The sequence below is a fragment of the Xenopus laevis genome, chromosome 7S (genome assembly GCF_017654675.1).
Source record: "Xenopus laevis strain J_2021 chromosome 7S, Xenopus_laevis_v10.1, whole genome shotgun sequence".
Taxonomy (NCBI): Eukaryota; Metazoa; Chordata; class Amphibia; order Anura; family Pipidae; genus Xenopus; species Xenopus laevis.
This window is the reverse complement of record NC_054384.1, coordinates 93,026,930-93,038,558: the sequence shown is the minus strand read 5'-3', so window position 1 is coordinate 93,038,558 and position 11,629 is coordinate 93,026,930. Positions and strand designations below refer to the sequence as shown.

The window sequence follows — 11,629 nt, the reverse complement described above, 5'->3', positions numbered from 1 at the left end:
GTAAAACTCAACTTTAGTGAAAATGTTTCACTGCGATGCAAATTTGATGTCAAGCTAATTTTTCTCTCATTGTCCAAAGCATTTGTTCAATTATTTAAAAATTATGATTTAAAAATCATAATCTGGTAAAATCTCGTTATTTCCATAAAAGGAAAAATCTTTTTTTTTTTCTTCTGTGTCAGAGGACTGGTTTACTTTTCTATTCAAACATCAGTCCCATGACTGGATTTTTACCTAAGGTCAACATAGCGTTTCCACTCCATAAAGCTTAATTACACCACAAATAGGGACAGATAAACCCCTTGGATTCGATAATGCCATTGGTTCAATCAAATATGAATGTGATTGGCAAATGTCTGACACTGGTTCGTTTATATTACTTATTTATTTATTTGTTTTGCTTTTTGGAGAACTTCTCTTTAAACTGGCCCACCAGGATACCAGGAAAACTCTTGGTGGGCCCAGGTGTCAGTGGGCCTCTTGCTTCTAACCATATTTGGCCTATTTCATGGTCATTCCCTATTTCTTTCTGGCAACAAAGAGGATTAATATACTAGAAAATAGTATGTAGGGAAAAGAGTCTAGTAGAATAAAGAGGTTGAGTGAGGAGAGGAGGTATAATAGGCATCCCAGTCAAACCGATTGATACTTTGTCATTGTAATACTATATTTGTCTTGCAATGTTTAGATAAGAGTAATGTAGTGAGTACTATGAATGATAAATATGTTTCTTCCAGGGTGCATTAATCCTTCCTCATCAGAAGAGAGCGGTAAAAGCATAGGAAATTCCAGCATGCTGGTCATGAGTGGAGGGGAAGGATATATTAACTTCAAGATAGGTACTGTATATAGGCGAGTGTGATTTCCCTGTGTCCGTGACACTGCTAGATGCAGCTAGTACTGATAATGGTCTTGCAGGTGTACTCCCCTCAAGATATACATCAATTCTTCACTTCTTTGATTAATTAAGGGTGTGTTAACTTGGAAGAAATGAAGTCTTGTCTGTCTGTGCAGCTATTGCACATTTACCTATTTTTGACTGGATTCTGATTGTTTTAGCAAATGAAATTAAATGAGAAGGAAAGGTATAATCACTGAGGGTGCCAAAATGTAATTGATAATCACTTACTTGATACCCCGTTCTGGTGCATCTTTTCTTTTCCTATAAGCTAATTGGGTGCTGAGTAATATACAAAGACTTTATGTGACATTAAAGGGATACTGTCATGGGGAAAAAAAAATTTTTTCAAAATGAATCAATTAATAGTGCTGCTCCAGCAGAATTCTGCGCTGAAATCCATTTCTCAAAAGAGCAAACACATTTTTTTTATATTCAATTTTGAAATCTGACATGGGGCTAGACATATTGTCAATTTCCCAGCTGCCCTAAGTCATGTGACTTGTGCTCTGATAAACTTCAATTACTCTTTACTGCTGTACTGCAAGTTGGAGTGATATCACCCCCTCCCCCCCCCAGCAGCCAAACAAAAGAACAATGGGAAGGTAACCAGATAACAGCTCCCTAACACAAGATAACAGCTGCCTGGTAGATCTAAGAACAACACTCAATAGTAAAAACCCATGTCCCACTGAGACACATTCAGCTACATTGAGAAGGAAAAACAGCAGCCTGCCAGAAAGCATTTCTCTCCTAAAGTGCAGGCACAAGTCACATGACCAGGGGCAGCTGGGAAATTGACAAAATGTCTAGCCCCATGTCAGATTTCAAAATTGAATATAAAAAAATCTGTTTGTTCTTTTGAGAAATGGATTTCAGTGCAGAATTCTGCTAGAGTAGCACTATTAACTGATGCGTTTTGAAAAAAACATGTTTCCCCATGACACCCTTTAAGGCAGTTCATTTACACTCATTTACATGTGTATGTATTCTAATAAATAAAGTCTTGAGTGAGTAATAAAACCTTTATCACACCATCTGTGAAAAAATTCTTTGAATGCTGAGAGATGTGGAATTATTTTGATTACTGGTGTAGGAGAACAGAAACATGTGAAGGTTTCCCCACCACTGCTGAATAACTATGACTGGTCTTTGCTTTCAGCTGCTGGTCTAACAAAATGCACTTTCCGAACTCTGGTACAGAAGCTGCTACTCAGGCAGATGTTCCAAGTGGCCTTTCTATTCTCGCCATAACTGTTGGGGAGCAAAAGCCTTAGGTCAGAGACATACATGGAGATTCGGGGAGAATAGTTGCCTGGCAACAAATCGCCTCTTCTTTGGGCGACTAATCTCCCCGAACTGCCTTCCCGCCGGCTAGAATTGAAATCCCCGGCGGGATGGCACTCTGAGCGCTTCGTTTTTCGATGTCGCCCAAAGTTTCCTCGTGAAGTTTCCAACGATTTTGATTCTAGCTGGCGGGGAAGTAGTTCGGGGAGATTCGTCGCTCCAAAGAAGAGGTGATTTGTCACCAGGCAACTAAATATCCTCGAATCTTGTTGTCTGTCTCTGCCATTAAAGAAGAAAAGAGAATGTAAATAAACATGCACCTCTAACCATCTGCACAATTCATTCTCATTTATGGGTATTGTGGGGTATTTAACAATCCTGTAACACAGATGTCACAAACTATGCAAATCCACAAAATTTAAGATGTGAAATGTATATAAATAATGAATACAGCGTAAGGATGATGGGAAGGCTTTCTCTCAGATTGAACTGCACACAGTTTCTGTTTTGTTTGAATATCCAATTTCTGTTGTTTGAAGAAGGAAACAAAGATTTAAGGGGGTTGTTTACCTTCAAACATTTTTCCCAGTTCAGTTGGTTTCAGACAGTTCTCCAGAAATAAAGACTTTTTCCAATTACTTTCTATTTTCTATTTGTGGCTGTTTTTCTAATATTGAAGTGTAAAGTTTCATTTTTTACCTTCTAAGGCAGCTCTGGGAGGCAGGGAGGGAGGGGGGTCCCCGACTCTGTAACTGTTCTAAATTGATACATTTAAGGTGGCCATAGATTTAACAATTACATCTTTCTTGGAAAAGATCTTTCCAGGAAACATTGTTTGTTTCAATACACACGTGTGGAGCTGAAGCATCAGATATAAAGGTACAAAAAATAGAATTCTACCTGTAGCAAAATTTTTCACTACGATCTTGGAATACAGCTAAAGGGAAAGACATATAGAGGCACAATTCTCTCCACTTTGTGGCCAATATATACAACTTTATTTGTTTTTTACCTTTCCTTCTCCTTTAAACTTACATCTTGGGGAAAACGGTACAAAATAGAAGATGAAAAGCAATTGAAAAAAGTCATTGTTTATGGTAAACAATCTGAAAAAGAGTTTGGAAGGTGAACAACTCCTTTAAAGTAATACTCTTTTAAAGGTTTTTTTTTTGCACTTTTATATTTATTTAATATAGACCCAGGTGAAGGGTATGGGGAGGTATTATTCCCAAATCCAAGGCACAGGAGATTGGAAAGGAGTCGTCTCATAGTCTGGCAGACTCAGACCTGACAGTGGAGGAGCAGATAAACACTACTGTTCAAAATAAACCATATGGCAGCTAATGACCAGAACATCTCGTGACTACACCCGTTACAATGTACAATGCCTTAATGTAAAGTGAACTTTCTGACATTTTGGACTTCTTGCAGTTCATTGCTGCCCTAATTGCTGCTCTGTGTAGATAACATTTATATCTCAGAGATGAGATTGTCGTGCTGTATTTTGCAGTGTTGCACTTTGAAATGCCTGCATAAGAGCTTGGCCTTGAATTCATCATACATTGGGAATGCCCTCATTCTGTCCAGTTTCATCCCACTGCGGCTAACTTCAGACATTGTCGCTGTACACCTCACACCCTCAATATATATTGTTGGGCATCATTTTGTAATGTTCTCAAGGTCATCTTTATTCTGTGCCGGGTTTCTATCCCCTCTGGGCATTCCATCTCAATGCTGAGGAACTCTGCTCAGCTAATACTTGTCTGGAGAATGTAATTGAGCATCTGTCCAACACTGAGTTTGATTTCTCTTGATCCTCATTCTTGTTCATTGCTCTGCCGTCTGGCACTGAGGCATCTCTGAACCTGGCAGCAAAGAGCCGAATGTTGACATGCGTTCATGCAGGGGTCAGCCTTTTTTACCCATGAGCCACATTCAAAAGTTGAGAAGCGACACAAGCATGAAATAGTAACTGGGGATGCCACATAACTGATCTGATTGGCTATTTGGTCGCCCTCATGTGGACTGGTTTTTATACAACCAAAACTTACCTGGAATTCAAAAATAAACACCTGCTTTGAGTCCACTGAGAGCAACATCCAAGGGGTCGGTGAGCAACATGTCACTCACGAGCCACTGGTTGGGGATCACTGCGTTAGTATGAGGGTGGTGCAACACTCCTGGCCGGCACTGAAGGAGTTAAGCTTCTCTCGACTCGCTCGCTATGTTTACAAGTGATAAGAGAAAATGAAAGATTGCATTTGATCTCAGGGCCCATTTTTCTCTGCCTTAAGCTAAACCAGCATATGTCTGTTCCATTACCATTCTAGGAAGGATTTACTTACATGGGACAAAGCAAAGGTCAAGAAATAAGAAAACAAGGTAAATATAGAATTGTTATCATGCCTTTCCTTATAATGAGAAATCGATCAATTGTGATATCATGAAAATAATATAGCGCAGTGTACAATCATCAGCACAAGCCGTCAGTGTGTTTCTATCCTTGGGTAGACGGATGTTGCTAGACTACAACTCCCAGCCTGCTTTGTGCCTTCATTAATAGATTGATAGATGCATTGAGCTGTCGTTTACAAACATCTAGGAGCCAAGTTTCAGATGCATAGATCAACAACGTATTTAATACCAGATTACAGACTTTACACTGACTTAAAGTTCTACGTGTAAAATTGTTAATTATGAAAGTACCCTGATGTATGTCAAAAGCCAAAAATCCAAAGATGAAGCACAAAATATAGAGAGGCAAAATACGTCTTGCATATTCCTCTTTTATTCTTTTACTGTGTACTTTTTCTTTTTTTTTTTTTAAATTGAAGAATTCATTTTGAATGGTTCTGGTTTATGTAATGGACCTTGCTGTTATTAAATATGAATTATTTAACATATCTTAGGTGTATGATCTGCTTACCCAGATCTCAATGTAATTCATTAGAGGACTCATTTATCCCGCAAGGGGCAAAGTACGGGTACAGAACCTGCTTTGAATTACAGGAAGGAAGATTTTTATAATTATTCAAAATCTGAAAAGCTTTATTCTTTGTAATAACAAAACATTACCTTGTACTTGATCCCAGTTGTAATGTAATGAATCTTTATTGGTGGGAAAACAAACCTATTGAGTTTATTTAATGTTTAAATGATTTTAGTGGACTTAAATTATGGAAATCCAAATTATGAAAAGACCCCTTATTGGGGAAAACCCCAAGTCCTGAGTATTCTGGATAACTGGTCACATTCCTGTAGAATGAAAGGGTACAAAGCCTATGGCAGGTATTCAGTAAAGCGCTGACAGTTATGCACACTGCATGTAGCACAGATTTTCGGTCTGGAACTTATTTACAATTGCCCTGGGTGTAAGTCCTGTGTGCATGTGCCCTAAAGGTTGCAATTTTTGGTGGGATCTGCGTCCATTCAGAAGAGCATTAGTGAGGTTAGACAATCATTTTGGGAATCAAGTCTGACTTGTATTGTTCCTATTCCACCAGGTCTGGACTGAAAATCAAAATAGGCCCTGGCACTTCAATTACATTGATGCCCAAACATCCCCCTCCACTAGCCCACTAAATAGTGACTGTCTATGGTAACGTGTTTCAGCCCTTCTGGCATTTGCCAGGACCCATCGATTGCCAGTCCTGATCTGTATTCCGCTGCTTCTGACTTCCCAGCTTTCATACGTGGGTCACTGACCTCGGCAACTGAAAAGCTATTGCATTGTGTGGCTATGGTTTTATTATTGCTACTTTTTCAGGCCTGCTCCTAGTCATTGTCCAGTCTGTCGTTCAAATCACTATGTGGTTGCTATGTTTAAATGGACCCTAGCAACCAGATTGCTGCTGAACAAAATGTTAAATAATTCAAAAACCATTAAAAAAAACCAAAAGACCACTTACAAATCTAGCTGCATCATATTAAAAGTAGAATTTATTATTAAACAAACCCTTTAAAGGAGAACTAAACCCTAAAAAATAAATGTCTAAAAATGCCATATTTTATATACTGAACTTTTTGCACCAGCCTAAAGTTTCAGCTTGTCAACAGCAGCAATGATCCAGGACTTCAAACTTGTCACAGGGGGTCACCATCTTGGAATGTATCTGCGACATTAACATGCTCAGTGGGCTCTGAGCAGCTGTTGAGAAGCTGAGCTTAGGGGTCGTCACTAATTATCCAACAGAAAATGAGGTTTCTTTGTAATATAAGCTGATGCTACAAGGCTGATTATTAAATTCTGATGCCAGTTGCACTGGTTTCTGTGCTGTCATGTAGTGATTATCTGTATTAATTACTAATTAGCCTTATATTGTGACATTTCTATTCTATGTGTACTGTATATTGTGAGTGGGTCCCTAAGCTCAGTAAGTGACAGCGGCACAGAGCATGTGCAGTGAATCAGCAGAAAAGAAGATGGGGAGCTACTGGGGCATCTTTGGAGACACAGATCTTTACTGCTAAAGGGCTGTGGTTGCCTTGGGCTGATACAGAAGCCTAAAACATAATGTACAACATTTCTACCTACTTCTTTAGTTAGGCTTTAGTTCTCATTTAAAGTTTGTTTTCACTGATACCCAAGCTCAAACCATTAAAAGCAGCTCCAGATCATTATTCCTCCTACAGGCTTGTGTATGGCCACCGTTCTTCAACATGACAGCAAGCTGGGGAAGTCAACCTGATGCCCTCCAGCCTTTGTTACATTAGTACTCACAGGGTCAGCTTGAAGTTAAGGCAGAATGAATATATTCCTAAAAGGTGGAAGAGATTATTATACTGTGGTATGCAGTCCAACTATAGCAGAGCTGTTTGCACAAACCTTTGCTCCGTCCTAATTTTATCATCATGTGTTTTTCCCAACCATGCAGCATTTTGCTGCAGTTATATTTTGCTCCCCTTGGTTGCTTGTGAATGTGTGGTTGCACAAAGGGAGCCCTGCACTTAATACACTCTCAGTGGCAGGTGTAAAGAATAGGGCTCCCATGTACTTGATGCACATTTACATTAATCGGCCCATTCGGAGTATTGATAGTAGGTGTTAGGCAGTTTAAGTGAAACAGACAGTTGTGTGACTTTTTAATGTGGAGCATTTTGCATTTGCTAATTGTAAATCATGCCCAATATGTCCAAGTGCCTTTCCATGAATATCACTGATATATACGACTAGCAGCGTTACCTACCCTGACACCCCAGATTGACATATTCATAACAACAGGATTTTAACTTTAAAATCGGATCTTACCGTTTTCTTTTGAACTACAACTTACAACATTTCACCAAGACTATCACTGGGTTGTAGACCTTCATCTGGATGTTCATCACTAAAAGCTTATTTATAGCCATACACTGCCCATTTCATTCTGTTCCACATTAGTGTTGGAAAGCATTATGATAGACGTGAGGAATATTCATCCCTTCTGACCCCAGGAAGAGAGGGAGGGCTTGAAATTGGCTAAAACAAAGGAAACTGAATTTCAGACAAGCTGCACTTCCAGGGCTGGGACGGCAGAAGGGGGAGAAACTCCAATTGGAAGACGCTCAGAGCACCAAAAGGATTTGCTATAACTGCAGAAAGAGATCTGAATCTAGGATAGAAAATCAGATTCTCTCTTTCCAGACATCGTAACATCGGACGAGCCTCAGAGCTGCAGAATATTGGGATTTAAATGTGACTCTCTCAAATAGCTGTCAGAATGCATTCATATTCAGCACTGGCTTGGGAATCTGTGTGAATCTCTGGTACATGAGTGAGTCGAGACTCGAAGACTGAATTCTTGCTCTTGATAATGAACCGAGGAAGCTAATTTCACCTCGAAAGGGAAAGCGCCATTGGTGTCCACAACCATTTCCCCTGGTCTTCATCAAAAGGTGAATATCGTTTTCTCTGCTCTACACCCCACCCTTGCTCTTCAGAGCTGATCGTTATCTAACATTGGGCTCTCTAACTGATGCTGAATGACAATTAACATTGGCTGTCTTTGGGACATCTTGTTATTCAGGAGAAGTTGGAGAGTCACAGGTTGAAGAACTACTCTTAAACGAGAACTAAAGCCTAACTAAAGAAGTAGGTAGAAATGTTCTACATTATGTTTTGGGCTTCTGTACCAACCGAAGGCAACCACAGCCCTTTAGCAGGGAAGATCTGTGTCTCCAAAGATGCCCCAGTAGCTCCCCATCTTCTTTTCTGCTGATTTACTGCACATGCTCTGTGCTGCTGTCACTTACTGAGCTTAGGGTCCCACTCACAATATACAGTACACATAGAATAGAAATGTCACAGTATAAGGCTGATTAGTAATTAATACAGATAAATACTACATGGCAGCACAGAAACCAGTGCAATTAGCATCAGAATTCAATAATCAGCCCTGTAGCATCAGCTTATATTACAGACAAACCTAATTTTCTGCTTAATAATTTGTGACGACCCTTAAGCTTTGCTTCTCAACAGCTGCTCAGAGCCCATTGAGCATGTGAGTGTCACAGACACTTTCCAAGATGGTGACCCCCTGTGACAAGTTTGAAGTCCTGGATCATTGCTGCTATTGAGATGCTGAAACTTTAGGCTGGTGCAATAAATTTAGTATATAACATATGGCATTTGTAGCCATAATCATTTTAGGGTTTAGTTCTCACCAGTTGTCAAGATGGTCTGTGCACAGTTTCATGGTTGGTGTGTGTGTGTGTGTGTGTGTGTGTGTGTGTGTGTGCGTGTGTGTGTGTGTGTGTGTGTATAGTAATATCCATATGGTCAGCTTTGTAGCATGGCCAAAATCAGTTCAGGGTTTTCCTTCACATCCACAGGAAGCTTTAACCTCTCCCTTTCCCATTTTTTGCAGAGCATAAACGATGTTTCACGAAGACAGAAAGGAAGGAAGTCCCAGATTCGGGAAGCTCAATTTTCCTGTGGGCCTCTGGATTAATTCTCCAAAAAAACACTTTGCTAAACTGGGCAGGCGATGGCCTAGCGCAGCCTCTATCAAGTAAGGGGCCACCTCATTTCCTCTTGTCGTCTTTGTCATGCATTGCACTTGAGATAACTAAACCATTCAAATATCTGATATACCATAATAAGATATACCATTTTATCTTTATGGAAAAAAAGTGGTATAGCACGAATTATTGGGGGAGGAATTTTTTTTTGGTGAACATACAATTAATTTATTATTATCTATATACAGTAACAAAAGTATAAGCTACTGGCTTCTATGGATAGTTGTTTTCAGCCCCACTTGTCTTTTAAATTAATTATTTTAATGGACTCAGCTTAAAGGGATGGTTCACCTTTAAGTTAACTTTAAGTATGTTATAGAATGGCCATTTCTAAGCGTCTTTTCAATTGGCCTTCATTTTTTCTTTTTTATAGTTTTTGAATGATTTGCCTTCTTCTTCTGACTCTTTCCAGTTTCAAAACAAAGGTTCATTGACCCCACCTAAAAAACAAATGCTCTGTAAGGCAACAAATGTAGTGTTATTGCTACTTTTTATGACTCATCTTTCTATTCAGGCCTCTCCTAATCATATTCCGGTCTCTTATTCAAATCAATGCATGTTTGCTAGGATCATTTGGACCCCTACCAACCAAACTACTGAAATTGCAAACTGGAGAGCTGCTGAATAAAAAGCGAAATAACTCAAAAACCACAAATAATGAAACATTTAAACCATTTGCAAATTGTCTCAGAATATCATGTTCTACATCATACCGAAAGTTAATTTAAATGTGAACAACCCCTTTTAAGATTTTGTCTACTCTCCAGAATTTCAGCAACTGAAGGTTGGGTGAACCAATGTCTATGTGTAGTTCAGACAGCTTGAGTAAAAAGAGAATGAGACATCCCTGGTTTCTGCTCCATAGGTTCAAAGCTGTGGTTCATGAAAGAACATATCATGGTTCCTGCCCTCAACCCCCTTAAAGGACCAGTAACATAAAAAAAATGTTTATAAAATTCGTTAGTATACATTGAAACACCAAGACAAATTAAAGGACCAGTAACAGTAATTTTTTTTTTAAATTCCTTTCTTTTTAACGAAAAAAAAAAACACCAACACAGTTTAAACTTTTAATTTGCAAAGCTTTTATTAAGAAATTACTGACCAATTCTCTGCATGCACTCCTCTTCTGAAACGGCGACAGGGCGAAGATCCATCGTGCGGTGCTTGATTTCTCCTCCCTGGCTATCTGCTATAGAAGGCAGGGAGGAAAAATCGAGCGCCACACGATGGATCGTTGCCCTGTCTCCTTTTCTGAAGAGGAGTTTCGGTAAGTTATTTATTAATAAAGGCTTTGCGATTTTAAAGTTGAATTTTTCTTGGTGGTTTTTTTTTAATGTATACTAACGAATTTTAAAGTTTAATTTGTTTTGGTGTTTTTTTTCAATATATACTAATGAATTTTTTTTTTTTTTTTAAATTGATGTTACTGGTCCTTTAACTGTCTGTGTCACTGTGCCTAATATGGCAAAAATACATTATATAGTAAATAAAATACCCTCTATTGTAAAATGTGATATGAAGGGGGTTATTTACTAAACTCCGGTCTGGCTTTTTGGTGCAAAACTCAAATATTTTCTTTTTGTTTTTTTAATAACTCAAATTTTTTATTTAATAACTCAAATTATTTAAGATTTATTAGTGCGATGCAGCAAAAAGTCCAAATCTGAAAATCCGCCATCTCAGACCTGCCGAGGTTGTGTATAATTTAATGGCGGAGGTCCCTATCCTATTTTAAAATTTCTGTGGCCTGCGCTGGAATTAGCCTGAAAACCGGTCCTTTCCGGACAAAAAAGACAAAAAATTTGGGAAAAACTTACAATTTGGTTTTTTGCTCAATGTTATGGAGCTTTTATCCAAACCAATTAAATCAAGCATTTTTTAATAATAAATAAGGTCAAATTGTGGATTCTAGTTTGGTCTGACTTTTTTTATTTAAACAGTCAGAAAAATTCAGATTTTGATAAATAACCACCTTAAAGTTCAAGGTTACTTGATTTATTAGTCCGATGCAGAAAAAGTCCAAATCCAAAAATCTGCCATCTCAGACCTGCCGAGGTTGTGTATAAGTTAATGGGAGAGGTCCCTATCCTATTTTTGAAGCTTCTGTGGTCTGCGCTGGAATTAGCCTGAAAATCTAACCTAAAAAAACGAAATATTTCACTTTTTTGCTCAAGTTTTTATCTGAACCAATTAAATCAAGCTTTTTTTAATAATAAATAAGGTCAAATCGTGGATTCTAGTTTGGTCAGACTTTTTTTATTTTAATAATCAGAAAAATTCGGATTTTGATAAATAACCCCCTTAAAGTTCAAGGTTACTGTTAATATCCTCATATTTTACAACAGGAAGTGCATTATTTATTACAATACACAAGTTTCAATGAGTCATGTGACAGGAATTACAACACCAAACTTGAATTATCACTAAGCTCTGTTTACAGGA

At 38.4% G+C, this 11,629-nt stretch overlaps 1 protein-coding gene across 2 annotated transcripts in view; it reads left to right on the top strand.

Annotated features, from left to right (window-relative positions):
• The first annotated feature begins 7,665 nt into the window (after positions 1-7,665).
• The window catches only part of rasip1.S (Ras interacting protein 1 S homeolog), a 39,721-nt gene continuing 35,757 nt past the window's right edge, over positions 7,666-11,629 (top strand). For both annotated transcript variants that reach the window (XM_018228089.2, XM_018228088.2), the window contains exons 1-2: positions 7,666-8,059; positions 9,031-9,174. In XM_018228089.2, the coding sequence (XP_018083578.1) occupies positions 9,041-9,174 (134 nt within the window). In that variant the 5' untranslated portion in view covers positions 7,666-8,059; positions 9,031-9,040. The remainder of the gene's footprint in view (positions 8,060-9,030; positions 9,175-11,629) is intronic.